The following is a 19276-nucleotide window of genomic DNA, read 5'->3' as shown; positions in this document are numbered from 1 at the left end:
CATTCTCAGAATTAACTCTACTTTCCACCTTGATCACCGACTATTAATGTGGTACTAGATTCTCTTTCCAAATATTCTACTTGGGATTTTTTTTTATAACAGTCATAAATAGTATTCATCTATCTCTAATTTTAATTTTATGCTTGGTTATTTCTTCTTCTTTCTGCTATTCCTGTTGGGTTGTGGTATCAATGTGAGACCAGCTTGAAAAAAAGAACTGAGAAACTTTTCTGCTCCTATGCTAATGAATGGCTTAGAATTATCTTAGAATAATCTGCTTCTCCCAAATTTGGTATATTTACCAAGTGAAATCACCCAGGACTTTTACTCTCGTGGAAAGGAAGCTCTTTAATAATCTGCTCTGTTTCTTGTATGAGCATTAGTCCATGCACATTTTCTACCTCTTTTTAGAAAGAGTTTGGTAATTTACTTCTCTCAGAAAATAGCTCACTCCGTCCAAGTAAATCATTTCATCCAAAGAAATGTAAACATAAACTTTCAACGAGAGTTTTCACGTATCATATTGACAAAGAAGGCTCTGAGAATACTTTGAGTTGTTAATGATATATTAAAACAAACACATTCATTTAATTCTGACGAAAATAAAAATTAGTAAAATGTTTCTGTGGACAGATTTGGCAATATCTTTAAAAATGTACCATGCCTATGCTCTTTGAGCCAGTAATTCTATTTCTAGAAATAAATTATAAAGAGTTAGCCAGATCTATTTTATAATGATATGGAACAATCTCCAAAATATACTATTGAGAAATAAATTCAAGACATAAAACTGTGTATATGGTATAACATATGAATAAAATACACTTTAATAGATATACACATAGTTGTAAAAGAATAGATTTCTACAAGGATACAAGAAACCTGTTACAGTGATAACACCTAATGAAATGTACTGGGTGAGTAGAGTATGGGTATAGGAAGAAAAACTACTTTTCACTATATACTCTCGTACATTTAAAATTTTGGACTTTGTATGAAAAAATGCTCAATATCACTAATTATCAGAGAAATGCAAATCAAAACTACAATGAGGTATCACCTCACACCAGTCAGAATGGCCGTCATTCAAAAATCCACAAATGACAAATGCTGGAGAGGCTGTGGAGAAAGGGGAACCCTCCTACACTGCTGGTGGAAATGCAGTTTGGTACAGCCACTATGGAAAACAGTGTGGAGATTCCTCAAAAGACTAGGAATAGACTTACCATATGACCCAGGAATCCCACTCCTGGGCTTGTATCCATAAGGAAATCTACTTCAGGATGACACCTGCACCCCAATGTTCATAGCAGCACTATTTACAATAGCCAAAACATGGAAACAGCCTAAATGTCCATCAACAGGTGACTGGATAAAGAAGATGTGGTATATTTATACAATGGAATACTACTCAGCCATAAAAACCGACAACATAATGCCATTTGCAGCAACATGGATGCTCCTGGAGAATGTCATTCTAAGTGAAGTAAGCCAGAAAGAGAAAGAAAAATACCATATGAGATCGCTCATATGTGGAATCTAAAAAACAAAAACAAAAACAAACAAACAAACAAACAAAAACAAAGCATAAATACAGGACAGAAATAGACTCACAGACAGAGAATACAGACTTGTGGTTACCAGGGGGGTGGAGGGTGGGAAGGGATAGACTGGGATTTCAAAATTGTAGAATAGATAAACAAGATTACACTGTATAGCACAGGGAAATATACACAAAATGTTATGATAACTCACAGAGAAAAAAATGTGACAATGAGTGTGTGTATGTCCATGAATGACTGAAAAATTGTGCTGAACACTGGAATTTGACACAACATTGTAAAATGATTATAAATCAATAAAAAATGTTAAAAAAAATTTTTGGACTTTGTGCATATTAGTTATCTATTGCTGCCAAACACAGTGACTTAAAATAAGAAACATAACCTTACATGGTTTTTATGGGTCAGGAATTTGGGAGGTCCTTAGTAGAGCAGTTGAGGCTCAGAGTATCTCATTAGGTTCCAGTGAATAAATTGGCAAGGCTTCCACGACTGAAGATTTAATTGGAGCTGGCTCCTGCACATGGCCAGCATGTTGGTGCTGGCTGGTGGTGGAAAACTTTAGTTCCCTCCCATGTGGACATCTCCATAGGCTAACTGAGTATCCTCGAGACATGGCAGCTGACCTTCCCATTATGGCCATTCCATAAGAAAATAATGTGGAAGCAACAATGCTCTTAATGATGTAGCCTCAGAAAACGTAAATCATCACCACAAATTCTGTTAGAAGCAAGTTACTAAGTCTGGCCCATATTCAAGAGCACGGAAATCAGCCTCTACCTTTTAAATGAAGGGATGTCAAAGAATTTGTGGAGATACTTTTAAATAATCAAAATATGTATATTACATTTTGGAAAATACAAATAGAATAACTTTACAAAATTAAAAGAAATGATTCATTTAATTCTGTGGAAGATAAACTTATATCATTACTCAAAAGGATGAGAGGGAATATTGGGAGATTTAACTTTTATGAAATGCCAACAAACATTTCAATCCATATGTTGACATCTAAAATCCAACCCATACTACTGTGCTTCTCAGAAATCCCAGTAGGTAGAGCAGCAGTTTAATAAATGTATAATTATAGGACCATCTTGAAAATGGCTCTGTCCAGCCTAATATATCAATGTGAACCACTTACTTAACATAAATATTTTGTGAAAATAAATCATATAAGCTTTAACGGTGGTGATGATACTAAAATTTAACAGCATCTATCATAACAATGATTTTATGTGCCAGTACTTTACCTACTAGTACATACTGTTCTTATCTTTACTTTACATTTTACCCTCACAATCCCAGGTGGACAGTGTACAAAAGAGCAAACTGAGGCACAGAAAGGCTATGTAAATTTGCCCAATGTTATTTGCAACAAGGTGTTTATCATGTATTCTCAATATACAATTTCCAGAACTAAGTACCACATTCAAGACATATGCTGTAGAAGGTTCATTTTCCTTCATTTGAAATACTCTTCTTACATTTTTTCCCTTAAATTCTATTTTGGTGGCTCTGTAAAGTAACATGATACAAAGGAAATTTACATTAAAAAACAAAGCAAAATGTTTTCTCCCCCATGCAAATACAAAATTGCAGAACTATGTAAACACATACACTGACTCCCACAGAAATGGAAGAAAGGAGGTTACTGTCACTTTTTCTTCATGTTTCAATTTTCTAACATGTGTTCTAAATTTAACAATCAAAACCATTAAAAAAATTTTTTAAGGAATCCTACAAATAGGGGGATGTGAGGGTAAAGTATAAACCTGCCACAACTTCTTACAAGCCAGGTTTAATTATCTACAGAAGAGTCCAACGGCTGACTTGCTGTTCCGCCTACTGTATAGCCACTCCAAAAGTATGAGCCCTGTCAAATCAGCCTTGTACATGTCCCAAACCCTGTATATTACTTGTAGTCATTGCTGCTATAATTGAGATTTATCCCTTAGGGGCCTAAAGAAGATGGTTAAGAATTGATAGTTGATAGCTCTTAAAAAACTGCAACACTGACTACACTATTAGTGAATATGATCTTTCACACTTACTATAATTTTCCTCGGGGTAGGATTAAATCTGTAAGTTTTGAGAAGGGAAAATGTCCCATGTTAAATAATTCAAAGTAGTGTGCTATATACTTAAAGGTTTAAATTTTTTTTTAACAATTAAGACAAAAGACACAATTATATAAATGCTTCACAGAGGTGTAACTTTTCAGTTCCCCCATATTTTAATTTTATTTTACTGAAGTATAGTCAGTTAACAATGCTGTGTCAATTTCTGGTGTACAGCACAATGCTTCAGTCATACATGAATATACATGTATTCATTTTCATATTCTTTTTCACCATAAACTCAACATGTTTCAACTATTACTTTCCTATGTGAGTTATATTAGTCTACCCAATGAACACATCATTCAATTTTTAATATGAAAGAATGTGACAACTGTTACACAAAACATGAATCCCTAGTGGTCAATAAATATGAATAATTACTATTCTTAACATGGCTGAAAGTAATCTGATTCATTTCATGAAATGTTATTTTAATTGTTCATATTTACATAAATGGTTTGCCATCTTCAAATAGGACTATAGTTGGTATTGCTTTCACAAAATCAAATCTAAGTTTTGTATTTTGTCAGGTCTCAAATTTTTAAAATCTAAAAATTTTCATATACATGTTGTTAAAAGCACTTCTAAATACTCAAGTAGCAAATGGCAAAGCTCTTTAATTTAACTACACACCACCTGCAACCCACTTGTTATTCCTACCAGGAACAGCTTCTCAACGATCAGCTCAACTCTCTTTTAAATCAGCAGCAACATCTTACCTGTTCACTCATTAATTGTGAATTAAATGAAATTGTTGACACATGTTCTTTTTATAGCTGAGTCATGATTTTACCCTTTTAAGAATGTTACCCTATAAAAGTACTGTGATTATTCCCATTTTACAGAAGAGGAAACTGAAACTTGAAAAGGTTAAGTGACTTGCCCAAGTTTATACTTGCCAGCTTTGCTCAATTTCATAGCCCATTGCTATGCCCTTAATCACAATGCTGTGCTAAGCTAAAATTCAGATTTATTTTGTTTTTTACTTTGTTATCTCAAGTACCTTACCATCAAAAGTACCAAAAAACAGAAATACTCTAGAAAAGCTTGTCTTTAAAAAAAATGGCAGTTGACAGTACCACTATATAATTTAATTGACACAGACATGCCCATTGTCCAACCAAACAAATGAGACTTTTTCCCCCAACAGAAGAGGTCTGACTTATTTTTTTCAATTGAAATAAATAAATACATTAATCCACAAGACATTGACTTTAAAAGTTCCCGAATTCCAATTATAAAATATAATGAAAAAGAATGGAATCAAGGAAAGAATTTTATCCCCAGGATGAAATAAAGTCCTGCCACTTACAGTTTTTACTTCAGTTCTTGTTGATTTGCCCTTAGGCTGGAGAGAGACAATCTCAAATTGTACCCATGTTTAATGTCATATCATGGAAGACACAATGTACCACATTAAGGTTTATAAATGTAAAAGCTATGCTTTCTTTTATAAAGTGGATAATTATGATATGTACATGTAGATTTATACAACCTCAGTGCACACCGTAAATAATGAGACAAAACTAAAAGCGTGTTTTACTAACAGTGGTAAAAAGAATCCCTTAATATAAGTTACAAAATAAGGCTTAAAGGACAAAAAAATGAAAAGAGAAAAAAAGAAAGAGAAAAGAGGAAGGGAGAGAAGGAAGAGATAAAATACAGATTTTGCTTTACATTAAAGAATTTGACTTAACTTAGGAAAAATGTCACAAACATATTAAAAAACACCATTTAGGAAAAGAAAACACTACTTTCTACACCTTATTTTAGCTATTAAATCCTCTCACAATCTAACTCAACAAGGAAAAAGACTACCAAAGAAAGCAGGTATTAATTCTTCTTTAAAATTTTCAATTGCAAGGAGAAATTCACAATTTGAATAGTCAACATTACTTTGTAAGTTATTTAAAATTATTTATTTTTCTTAAAATTGGCACTAACAGGAACCTTCTTTTCAGTGACATAAAAGTTTGACAAGACTGTGTTGCATCACTATCTGCCACATCCTGCTCTGATATTCATAAATACAGTTGTGCTACTGACGGTTCTACAACTGCTCCAGGTGTAAGGCATTAGAAGAGAGAATTCTCTTTGATCACTCCAATGTCGTTTCTTCTCTTTAGATCTAAGCAATCTGGACTGTTCCCAGATTCCAGGAGATATGTCTAGTAAAATGCCTTTTAATCTCTAACTAGTTTTTCACATGAAATAGGTCACAAAAAGAGATAATCAAATACTATTTATTGATACAGAGAAAACACATTGACTGACTTTTTTAAAAGGTCTACAAAAGAAAAGATGAGGCTCTTGATTTTCAATTTTAATATCAAAATACCAGTATGACAAAACTGGAAATGGTTCTTAAAATACCAACTTTGCAATTTGGGGTTGAATATGTTTCTATTCATTCAAACATAATTCTTTAAACTTTATTTGAAATGCTTTTAGGTACTCACTATACAAAGAGTTTAGGAAATCTTTAAAACATAATTCTGAAAACTGGTTCATCATATGATGCTTGCATTAGAAAAAACAAACAATTAAAATACTGCCCCCAACCCTCTTGTTGCAATCCTACATAAAAACATAAACAAGCTGGCACATGACAGTTCTCTCAAAATTTCATTAAAAACAAAACAAAAATGTGGTTAGGCTTTCACTAGAGGTTAAATACAAATATGGAGGCTCAGCTAACTGAAAGAGAGATGAGAAGTAGGAAGACTGAAAAGTCAATGATCAGAGAACCAGATCAGGATTTAAAGGTAGAAATAAGGATATAAGAATTCAGGAAGAGACCAAGCTAAACATTTAAAGCTTATGTGAAGAAAAGAATCAAATTCTATTGCTGATGTATTTATATTTACGATTAAGAAAGAAAATCTGTAATTAGGTACACAATGTCATATCTATTTTCTAAAGAAAAATGAGGCAGAGAGGGCTATTTGATGGAGAGTATATACAAATTTAGTAGTTTTCAATAAATGATTTTTAGTACAGCAAAGAAAGAAGTACTGTTTTACCCTCAAAATCTCTGCTTTAAATGAGAGAGAAAATAAACTTTACTTGGGAAGATGGCAGCTACTAAAATAGTAAGAAAATGATTACTCTTTATTAGTGAAAGAGAATCATAAAAAGCCATATAGCCTCAACATTGGGGGGGATGACAGGGAGAAGAAACAATTGATTCCAATGATGATCTACTTATATTCCAGGTAACAAAGGCTGAGGAGGCACTTAAATTATTTGACTAGATGCCCAGAACATATCCCAAAATGACAAATTTTTAACAAATACAGGACATTAGAAAAATCAGGAGGTCAATTTGCAGGAAGCATAAAAACAGTGAACTTATATAACTTCAAACAACATAGGAGTACCACTTATAGCTGGGCAACAGGCTTCTGAAAAATTCAGTGAGTCAGAAAATAGCATAAATCACCAAGGAGCAGAAAGGTATCCAAACAGCAAGGAAAACTGCCACCCCTAAAAATCATGCAAGAAAGAGCTGGTTTGCTCAGAATTGTATTTAAAATGATAAGATACTTGATTCTCTCTGACAACCTCCAATTCTTCCCAAATTGAAGCAGACTATAAGAAGTGTAGAGAGTATGTGAAACACTACCCAAAATCTCTAACATATGGACAAGTCAAAACTGAAACCCTCTAAGGAAGAGAGAATAATCTCCAGTAAGGAGAGCAATCAGAAGCCTCCAGTTAGGACACTTGGGTTCTAATTCTGACCTGCTTAGGTATACACCATGGTATTTCATCTTATTTAATCAGAATCTTTATCATTAAAATGGAGATCACATTTTCTTGTCAGGCTCATAGGCTGTTGTGAGGATCTCATGATTGAGAGAACATACAAGAGTATAAAATAAGGACTGCAAGGAGTGAATACAAATAGGTAAAGTACATGAAAACTAACAGCTCCAGTGCAAGAATAGAAAACAATAGGCCACTGGCCTTAAAACAAAGTCAACAACTTTTTTAGAATGCCAATCCAGGAACAAAAATACCAGGCCAAAAAATATATCTATATATATTTATGATGATATAATAAATAATTATGAAGCAAACTGATGGAGTAGGCAGCTCCAAACTCTTTTCACAGAAGCATTAAAAAAGAAAATCAAGAAGACTAATAATACATGTATTGTGGGAATCCCGTAAGATAAGAGAAAGAATTAGAAAAAATTATTTGAAGACATTATGGCCAGAAACTTCCCAAATTTGATGATATCTATGAACCTATTCATCCAAGAAGCTCAATGAAGTCCAAGGAGGATAAACTCAAGTAGATTCGTAACAAGACTTGACTAAATTATTTAAAGACAAATAAAGAATCTTAAAAGCATAGAGAGAGGAGCGATTTGTCAAGAATAAGAGATCCTCAGTAAGATTAAAAGCTGATTTCTCATCGGAAACCATGGAGGCCAGAAGGTAATGATTTGACATATTTAAAGTGATAAAAGAACTGTGAACCAAGAATTCTTTATCTGGTAAAACTAAACTTTGAAAATAAAGGCTAAGTTAAAGCATTCCCAAGTAAACACAAAAGCTAAAAGAGTTTGTTAATAGTAGACCTGTCCTACAAGAAATGAAAGGATACTAGACAGTAATTTAAAAGCATAACAAGAATTAAAGAACAATGATGTAGGTAACTACATAAATAAATATAAAAGCCAATATTATTACACTTTTGATCTGCAACTCCTTTTACTCTTATAGAATTTAGAAGGCAAATGAATTAAACAATAATTATAAATCTATGTTAATGAGCACAATGTATAAAGATGTAATCAGTGACAATAACAATATAAAGGGAGAGGATGGAGATGTAGAGGAAGAATGTTTATGTTATTGAAACTAAGTTGGTACTATTCAAACTAGGTTGTTGTAAGTTTATAACATTCATTGTAATCCTCAAAGTAATCACCAACAAGATAACTAAAACATACAGAAAAGGAAAGATGGGAATCAAAATGGCACACTACAAAAAATAAAAAATATAAACAAATGAGTACTCATCATGGAATGAATTGTGTCCTCCCAAGATTCATATGTCAAAGGCTTAACCTCCAGGATTTCAGAACGCAACTGTATCTGGATATAGGGCTTTTAAAGAGATAATTAAGTTAAAATGAGGTAGGCTCTCATCTAATCTGACACGTGTCCTTATAAGCACTGATAGGAACACACAGAGAGACAAGAAGGGTGTGCAGATGGACAACTATGTGAAGAAGTAGCATGAGGAGAGAGAACCCATAGAAAACAAAGCTGCTAACAACTTGATCTTAAACTTCTAAGCCTCCAAAACTGTGAGAACATTAATTTCTCTTGTTTAACCCACCCAATCCATGGTACTTATTATGGCTGAGAAAACCAATACAGTACTTAATTTAAATTATATATTATTCTGCATTATTTACCTTTCATTACACAAGTGCCATCATTTAAATGAAACAACAGGGATAGTTAATAGTGGCAATTAGTAATAATTAAAAGTACGACTAACTAAACAGTATGTATGAGAAAATATAACCATTGTTTCTTTTTTAAATACAGCAGCTTATTTTAACTTTTCTTAATTCTTTATTAGATATTTAAATTTTAGGCCATTTTATATACTCTTAACATACACAGATGTTAAGATTTTTAAAAAAAGTAGGTACAGCTGGATTAAACAAATACTACCAAAATGCAGGAAAAAAACAGTGACATGTTCCTTTTTCTCCAATGAAATAACAGAATATTTTTTACTGTGTGTTTCCTTTCCAAAAATACTTCTCTGAACTGATTAGAACCATTAGGACACCTTTAATGTGTGGTAAAACTGAATATAGTTCAATGTAAATTTCACTTTGACTTATGGCTCTGCTCTTATCAAGTCCACATTCTTGGTGTCAGTCCAACATGATGAAGCTAAATACCCTCTCAACAAAAGCATTTGAGCATGGAATATTAAGGATTTTACTTACTAGCAACACATGATATTTAGAAAGAAATTCTTAATTTTTAGCTCTACAAAATATTCATCTACCTTAAATCTAAATGCTTGTTTTGGTATTCCAACTATTTATCAATCATATCCTCTGCATTTATAAATTAACTATATGTACTACCCATGCCTAAAATGAGGATGATTTCAAAACACTCCCAAGCACAATGGGGATTTCAATTTGTGCTGTCTAAGTTAGATTCCAAGTATGTTATAGCTTTAGTAAAGAAATTGAGAAAGTCCCATTTAAGCTGGCTGCCCCTTTACAGTGACCTTCCCCACCATGAGATATAAGGTAGTCATATTCACAAAAATGAGCCATTTATTTGTTGTATAAGTTTTTTCTAGCCTTCTTATGGCATCTTCAAATATCATCAAACACTTTTGGAGAAATGGCGTATAAATTTTTGTTTTAGAGTACTCTTTCTCTCCATTCTTACCTTCAATGTATTGCCACGTTAGACAAGGACATTCTTCTTGTCTCACATTTTAAAAATATTTTACTACAGGGCATATTTTCTAAGTCTAGCAACAATTATTGCCATCTTTTAGGTACATGTCCAAGGAGGCTATCTCCTTCCACTTCTTTAAAGTCAAAAAGCACATTAAGTACATCTGTACATTCTAAAGAAAAAACAAAAGTGACCAAAGACGTTCACTATGAAAGTATCAGTATCAAACGTAAGCAAAGCATATCCCTTTTAACAGTGTCGTATACAAAGTGTGCAGATATTTAGAAGATAAAAATCTTTTTATTTTCATTAATAAGAAGTTTACACTGAATAAAATTTGTTTTGCACTACCTGTCAAAAATGCAGATGAGAAAAGTCTAGAATTGTATTTGGATAAGATATTAACAATATTTTGTTTTATGTTGCCTGTGGTTTCATTAAAATCTTTAAGAACACGTTTTAACAAACCAAAGTATCTAAGAGCTAATGGGCACATTTTCCTGCTGACATGATTTTTCACATCACTTGATATATCAAACTATGATTATTGGTAAGATCTGACAGAATGAGGTCTACACTGTCAAGTGTTCAACCTTTACTCTTCATATGACTTTCAATTCTTCTTTCAAAGAGGTGATGTTTTTGCAAATTAACGTCCCCTTTCAATGTTTCTGCATATTTTTCCATAGCTATTATGTGAGTTATTGTTGTAAAACAACTGAACAAGGAGAGCTCTATCTAAACCTGGTGCTGTGTGGGGAAATTATCTCAAAATCCTGGTAGATTTCAAGTATGTACCTAAACAAGCTACCCCAGAGGGCACAGAACAGGGCCTACTAACCAAATTAAGATGTTGAGATCACAGATTTATCCATTTAAAACACACAAAAAGAGGCAAAGGAAAGAGTTAGGTTAAGGTAACACAAGGGTGCAAACAAGTATAAAGACAAACTATCTGAATGTTCAAACATTCCCCTCTTACCTCATCTGCCTTCCCTGATGATTATGGTACAGTTATTAGAACAGGGCCACAGTTTGAGCAAGGGGGCCCACAGACAGGGGTCCCTAGGAGGTATTAAACAGTAAGGGCACTAAAGCCTGGGGAAAAGCCTGAATAGTCATGACTCTATTTCCCTTACCTGGGTTGTGTGCATGAGAACACAGTAAGTTTCACTAGTAAGTAATCTTTTTGTGGGTGATAAAACTGCCAGCTCAGTGGTATATGATCATAATATGGTCTTTCCATCCCTTTCCATCTATAAGTAATACTTTTGTTTGTTACAGTCTTTCTTTATTCTATCTTTAGCAGTCTTTCAGGTTACAAGCCTACTTGCTATTTATATTTAATGCATCTTATCAAATTCGCCTGTTTCCCAAGCTACTTCCTTATTTGCTATCAAAAATATCCTGTGAGTTTTGCCTCAATCTTATTCGCTATCAGTTTACTATCTATGAATTTCATCTATCCTATTATTTTTCTTGTCTTTACAGAAGAATTATTTTCAAAATACATATTCTATAAAACACATATTACACATGGTATATACTAACGAAAAAAATACAATTAAATGGTTTATGAATACTTCGAAGATGATCAAATCTTATCATAGACTTTGACTCTGTTTTAGATCTAGAGTTCACAGCACCTGACATTCACTTAGTGTAGCTATACTGAACTGTGTTTGCTTCTTCTGGATAGAAAAAATGGAAGGCTGTAATCCAGTTTTTTTCTGAGATGAAGGAGAACAGAAATGGATAAGAAAAAAAGACAACAGCTGAAGACCAACCAAACACACTAACATAAGACAAAACTCAGCACCTTCCCTGGTTGGGTATCCCTGGCTAGACTTTTTTAGACAGTTTAAAGCCCAGCCTCATTCACTCACCACATTCGACTCGAGCAAGACTTTATCCAGATTGTTCACTCTAAGGCTCTAAATATTTTACCAGATTTTACTTAAAATTTAGACAACACAGCTTATGTCACCAGCTAGTACCTAGCACAATGACTAGCACAGCAGATGCACAATAAATATCTGCTGTGTGTAGTGGAATCAGTTCCTCCTATTAATGATTGCCAAGAAAAATCTGAGAAATTCTCCTTCTTAAGAAAAGTACTTCTAAAGGCATGTTTTTCAAAACTGTGTGGTTATTCTAGTCATAAATTATAACTGGGCAATTATGTAGTTTGATCATCAATCAGATGGAAAGGAAAAACACTCTCAAAATATTAGGAGAACTGAAAAGCCAAACAAGATGTTCAATTGAGGACTAAATTGAAATAAGTATTTTTAAGTGGATGAGAGCCAATAATCTGGTTGTTCTGTCCATGAATGGGTAAATTTACATTTTGTTAAGAAGAAGAAAAATCAGAAAAATGGGGGGGGAGCCCTTCAACTCTAGTGGTTTCCAAACTCTCTTTTAAAAAGTGGTATCATTTTTTAAAACATTCAGTATTTCATTAATCCTTACAACTTCCATCTGAGATAAGCTTTAACCTCCTTATTTCCAGACAAAAGGCCTGGATAAGTTGCTCATGGTTTTACAGACAGTAAATTGACAAAGCTTGAACTCAAATCCAGTTCTCACGGACTCCCACAACCTCAAGAGCAAGCCCATGCTCTCAACTTGTTATGTCACCTCATTAATTGTTGAATAAGCAAATAAAATCTGTAACTTGAATCAGGCTGAGTTCACACCCTACTGAAGCATTTCTAGAATCTGTTTTCAATTTATTTTTCAATAGTGGTAAAATAGAGATATACAATATTTACCTTTTTAATCATCTTTAAGCTTAAAGTGCAATGGCATTAAGTACATTCATGTTGGTGTACAACCATCACCACTATTCACCTGTACACCTCTTTTCATCTTGTAAAACTAAAACTCTGTACCCATTAAGAAATAACTCCTCATTTCCCCTTCCTCCAGCCCCTGGCAACCACCACTTTACTTTCCACCTCTATAAATCTGACTAATCTAGGCACCTCATATAAGTGGAATCATCATTAGTAGCTCTTTTGTGACTGGGTTATTTCACTTAGCATATGCCCTCAAGATCTATTCATGTTGTAGTATGTGTCAGAATGTCCTTCCTTTTTAAGGCTAAATAATATACCATTGCATGTATATGCCACATTGTGTTGAACCACTCATTTACTGAAGGACATCTGGGTTGCTTCCACCTTTTAGCTATTGTGAATAATGCTTCTATGAACACAGGTGTACATATATCTCTTCAACACTCTACTTTCAAATCTTCTGTCTTAGTCTGCTCAGGTTGCCATAACAAAATATCATAGACTAAATGGCTTGAACAGAAATTTTTGCTGGAGGCTGGGAAATCCAAGATCAAGATTTAGTCGACTGCATTCCTGGAGAAGACTCTCTATCTGGCTTGTAAATGGCCAGGGGTAACGGGGGAGAAGGTGAGGGAGACGTGGGGAAAAGAGAGAGAGAGAGAGCACGCTGTGCTGTCTCTTCTTATAAGGGCATTAATTCCTCAGGACCTCATCTAAACCCAATAACCTTTTTTTTTTTAACTTCCTCTTTCATTTTTTAAATTTTCTATTTTCTATTTTATTTTGGGGGGAGGTAATTAGGCTTTTATTTATTTATCTATTTTAATGGGGGTACTAGGGAACGAACCTAGGACCTAGGCACACACTTTACCCCTGAGCTGTACCCTCCCCCCTCCCAATAACCTCTTAAAGGCTTCATATATCATCATACTGAGGATTAGGGCTTCAACATACGAATTGGGGGGGAGCACAAACATTGAGTCCACAGCATGCTAAAATGTGGAACTGCTGGATAAGATGGCAATTTTCTTTGTAACTTTTTAAAAAAACACCATACTAGTGTTTTTCACAGTGGCTATACCATTTTACATTCCCATTTACAGTATACAGGGTTCTGATTTTTCTATTTCCTTGGCAACACTTGTTATTTGATGCTTATGTGATAGTAGCCATTCTAATGGATATGAGGTGAGCAGTAAAATTTTTAAAAGAATTAAATCTTACTTTAAACCTAATATACAAAATAGAAAGCAGAATTGCTCTGATTTTAAAGCAACAAATCTAGAACAATTTTAGTATTGCCTCCCTGTGACAACTTCTGAGAGGTTCCACTGTTTGAAGAAAAATCTTAGACAACAGAGTTTATGTTAGGGGAGGGGGATGGTTCAAGATGGATATAGAAAAATTGCTATTCATAGGTATCTCATTCAGTTTTCCTAGTTCAAATTTAAAATTTCCTAAAATTTAGGATATAAGAAAAAATCCTACTGGGAAAATGAGAAGTGTGATTCAACCAGGAAGTGAACATCACGTTGGAGGTGTACTTGGAAAAATATATTGAGTTTTGACTTCAAGTTTTTAGAAACTGGTGGAATCACACATGTGAATATTGATGCATTTTTATTTTGGTTCTTGTAAATTTGCTTCTTTGTCTTGCAGGGGTGGAGAGGATTGCTCTGACAAAGTGATATTGCACCTAATAGTTTATAGTTATCTCTCTCCAACCCACCACCCCCATCCCAGATATATTTTTGTAATAATGAAAGCTTTAGGAGTAAGGGCCAAGTCCATTATGAACTGTCCCACCACCAATATCTAACAGACTACTTGGCACACAGGAGGAATTCAATAAATGATGACGAAGAGAAAGAGGAAGAGCAGAAAACAAAAAATTAGAATAGTGGTTAAAGAGAAGGGAAATGGTAATTTTCACAATGTAAGCAAGAATTTTGTAAACATGGGACATATCTTGTTCATTGATGTGTATATCATACAGCACACAGCTTTATACATATCAGGTTGGCTGACCTGAACTAAATTGCTCTGCATATGATATAAAAGAAAGATTGCTACTCTGGAAGTCAGCATAAGATTTCAATCCCCAAAATACCACTAATAACAAAATTAAAATATTAGATGACCCACCCAAAATTTTAAATTCCATTTACTTTTTTGTTAAATATGGAAATGAATAAACCATTACTAGAAATATACTGTTACAAAGCACATGAAGTATTGTGAGAAGTAGAAAATAATAATAGTTAGGCAATGGTTATTCAAATTAATGAGACTGACATCAGATAGAAATTCAATGGTGACCTTGATATTAATTATGTAAGTTATAAACCTTGGGAAATAAAAATTGATGGATATACTCAATAAAGAAAAGAATTTACTAGTGGACAGCTAATAGCGTCCCAGATCTAGGAGGATAAAAACTGAAAAAGTATTAGAATGTGCTTTGATAGATTGAGGCTTTTTATGAGACATCTGTTATGGACAGAATTGTGTCCACACCCCCCCACCCCTACCAAATCACATTTTGAAGCCCTAAACTACAGTGTGATTACATTTAGAGACAGAATCTTTAGGGGGATCATCAAAGTTACATGAAGTGCTAAGGGTGAAGGCCTCATGCAATAGAACAGGTGTCCTTATTAGAAGAAACACCAGAGCTCGCTCGCTCTCCTTCTCTCTCTGCCTCCCTCTCTCTCCCTCTCCAACAAACCTTTAGGAAAACTAACCGAGAGAGAGAGAAAGAAAGAGAAGAGACAGAAGCCCACAGGAGGACACAATGAGAAAGCAGCCATCTACAAGTGAGGAAGAAGGCCTCACCAGTAACCAAACCTGATGGCACCCTGATTTTGGACTTCCAGCCTCCAAAACTGTAAGAAAATAAATTTATGTTGTTTAAGGTACCCAGTCTGTGGTATTTCATTAAGGCAGCCTGAGGAGACTAATATAAATATCTAAGGACAAAAAGTAAATTGTCCCTTCTCTACTAACCTGAACTCACAAAGTGACCATAAGAATGTTTAAAAAAAAATTGACAAATATCTTCTCTTCAGGCCACTGCACACAAAGATTAATTTTCACAACTTAAAATAGTTATAACTATGATTAAATTTGAGCTTTGGAAGTATGTGGATAATTACACTGTATGTTCAAATCTAATAAAAGTAAGTTTAAAAAAAGAGAAGTTCAACCTTTTTTGTAAATTTTCCACTTCTCCAGTCCTTAATTAAAGTAAAACTCAAAGAGAAAGCATTAATCAATAAAATAAAATCAAAATGACCTGAGTCCCTCAGAGTTGACCTGTGACTGCAATGAGAGGGAGTGAGAGCCAGTTTTCAAATTGCAGAGGCAAGAACCAGCGGTTTATAAAGTTTTCTTATGTCCTTCAAAATTCGAAATTTAAATAGAAAACTAACACTCTCACTTAAGATTAGGTTAGGCTGATGACTTGAAGAGTGTATGTCAAAATAAGTTTATGAAAATACCCACTGGAAGATATAGACAGATACAAGTATAAACATATAAATTTACATATACATACACTTATATAAGTACATATGTATTTATATATAACACAAGAAAACTTACAGTATCTTGTTATAACGATGTCCCAAGTACTATAAGAAATGCAGAAGCCATAAAGTTTTATCTATTAAAAAAACTAAGATTTCTGACACAGTCAAAGACACTATAAGCAGAGTTAAAGTACAAATAAGGAATACTTTCAATTTATAGAGTAAAAGGGAATAATCCATAAAATATGAAGAATTTCTACAAACCAATAACATGAAAAATTATCAAAGAATAAACAATGGATTCAATAAGTAATTAAGAAAGAAGAAATGTAAATGAATAAACATTAAAAACCAACAAAACTATCTTATAGCAACAAAATATAGATTGAAACAATTATGCACAATGACCAAAAGTCTAGAATCATTTTGAATCCATTTCTTTATCATCTTAAAAATAATTAACCAACCTGGGCCACTTTAATTGAATTCTGGGTAGAGCCACCAGCATGATATTCAACTTTGAATTTTTTTACAAGTTCATCAAACCTAAAAGGAAATCACAGTAGAAAAAAGTAGGTTAGAATTTGTCAGTTGTCACAATGCAAACTTTTCTGACTAGAAGTGCATTAAATCACTTTTTAAATTACATAATTATGTTAAATAAATGAATTAAAATACTGTATGAAAAACTTTGCTAAATTTCCATACTTAATTTTTTTCACAAATGTACAACTATAAGATTTTAAAATATATAAGCTGACTGGGGCAGGGAGAGGGTGGGTATAAGCTCCATGGTAGAATGGGTGCCTAGCATGCATGAGATCCTGGGTTCAATCCCTAGTACTTCCACCATCACCACCAATTATATATATACACATATATATATATATATGTATATATATAGTCAGGCTGCCCATAATTCACCATTAAATTAACAAAAGGTAAAAATAAAAGTTTATAAATTATTGTTTTGCAATGTATATTTTCCTGTATCAAGTATTAAACTCTAGAGTCCTTACAAATGTATATTTTAGTAAGCTCTAAAAGTTTTAGATATCATAAATGCTATTGGTTTATAATTTTAAAAATAGAAATTACACTGGGTTGTATGATTCTAGGCAAACTGCTTGGTGACAGTTTCTGTGCCAAATAAAGGGGAAGAGAGAGGTGACTTAAAGCTTTGATACTTTATTACTTTGGCATCTTACAAAGCTACAGAACTTCTTTCCAGGAAAATACAGACACTCACTACACATAAAACTTTTCATAAAAGATGATCCATGTAAACATCGCACACCCAGCCAAAGGTCTATGGTTACCTATTCAAATAAGTCTCAAATTAGATGGCATTTAATAATCTAGATCACAAATCAATATTCCCAATTAAATGTCTCTAACATGTTAGATGTTGTGGGAGATATCCAAAGGGCATAGGTATAGGTATAACTTTAATTTAAAAGGCTTTACAAGCTTTGGGGGACAAAAGGATGAATACACATTAAAAAAGAGAAAATCAGAAAATAACAAGTTATCAAGTAATAAGACGTATGCAATGTAGACAGCAAATGCTACAGAAAGTCAATCAAAGAAGAAAGAAACTGGGATATCAGTAGAATACTCAAGGAGGATTTCAGTCTTTTTTCAAAATTTAAAATTTTAAGTACATAAGAAGATCCTTTTACACAAATGAAACAGTTCATAGAACTTCATAATATAAAAAGATAAATGAAGAGATAATTACATTAGGAGTAGGAAAAATGGAGTTGTTATACCCACTTTCTAACTGCCTTGGGATTCAACCTATAAAACCCTGAGATGCCAATAAACACAATTAGCAAATCTTCCCAAAATACTGACAGCAGTATTTGTGTAACACTAATAATAATGTCATACTAACAGGAGAGAGGGCAAAGTACATAGTTCCAGATGCAGATAGGTGGGCAGTTGTGGTAATTCAGGAAATGTTCTCTTCTAATTACTTTCTGAGCTATGTATCAGCGAAAACTGGTATTAGAGATTGGAGAATGGGAGAGTCAGTGGACAAAGAAAAAACAGAGTGACCAATTGCTATGTTCCTTTGAGGTCCCTTCACTTTCAAAAGTCAATTCCTCCAAAAAGATATGTCGCTCCCAGAACCTGTGACTGTAAACTGAAAAAAAAGTGTCTTTGTAGATATAATTAAGGATCTTGCCACAAGATCCTCCCTCCTAAATCCAATGCCAGGATCTTCTTAAAACAGATAGAAGAAAGACAGAGAGAAGACCATGTGAAGATGGAGGCTGAGACCAGGGTGATGTGGCCATAAACCAAGGAAGCCAAGGAATGCCAACGCCAACCAAAAGTTTAGGTTGCTTGTTTTCAATTTTAGAATCTATGCAGAGATTAAGCATATAACATATAATTATAGTTGCAAAACAGCATGTAAAAACATTATATATAACACTGACATTCTGAAGATGGGAGAGTTAAGAGATGAAAAATTTTCTTATTCTCATTCCTTCAACTGAAAAGAGTCCCCAGATATCTCAAATGTTAATAGTCAACTTTAAAAAAAAAAAGGTTTTAAGTATATTGTTAAAGTAATAAAGTCAATCAGTAAAAAATTAAAAATATATAAAATAACAGATGATGAAGAAGGGAAAAGAAAAAACACAGTCTAAGTACATTACATTCTTCAGTTCACAGATGAGTCAATGGATATATAAATTTGTTAATTAAAAAAATGGGGCATAACTATGTTATTTATAATAGTAAACTAAATAACAAAATACAACTCTAAGGAATGAAGAAGGGAAGGTTTTTAC

General features: G+C 33.4%; 1 protein-coding gene across 2 annotated transcripts in view; it reads right to left on the bottom strand.

Annotated features, from left to right (window-relative positions):
• ADK (adenosine kinase) overlaps nucleotides 1-19276 on the bottom strand; it is a 414549-nt gene that overhangs the window by 257693 nt on the left and 137580 nt on the right. For both annotated transcript variants that reach the window (XM_010963146.3, XM_045522789.2), the window contains exon 4: nucleotides 16940-17018. In XM_010963146.3, the coding sequence (XP_010961448.1) occupies nucleotides 16940-17018 (79 nt within the window). The remainder of the gene's footprint in view (nucleotides 1-16939; nucleotides 17019-19276) is intronic.

This window comes from Camelus bactrianus, chromosome 11 (genome assembly GCF_048773025.1).
Source record: "Camelus bactrianus isolate YW-2024 breed Bactrian camel chromosome 11, ASM4877302v1, whole genome shotgun sequence".
NCBI classification, from domain to species: domain Eukaryota; kingdom Metazoa; phylum Chordata; class Mammalia; order Artiodactyla; family Camelidae; genus Camelus; species Camelus bactrianus.
This window is presented reverse-complemented; position numbering and strand designations above follow the sequence as displayed.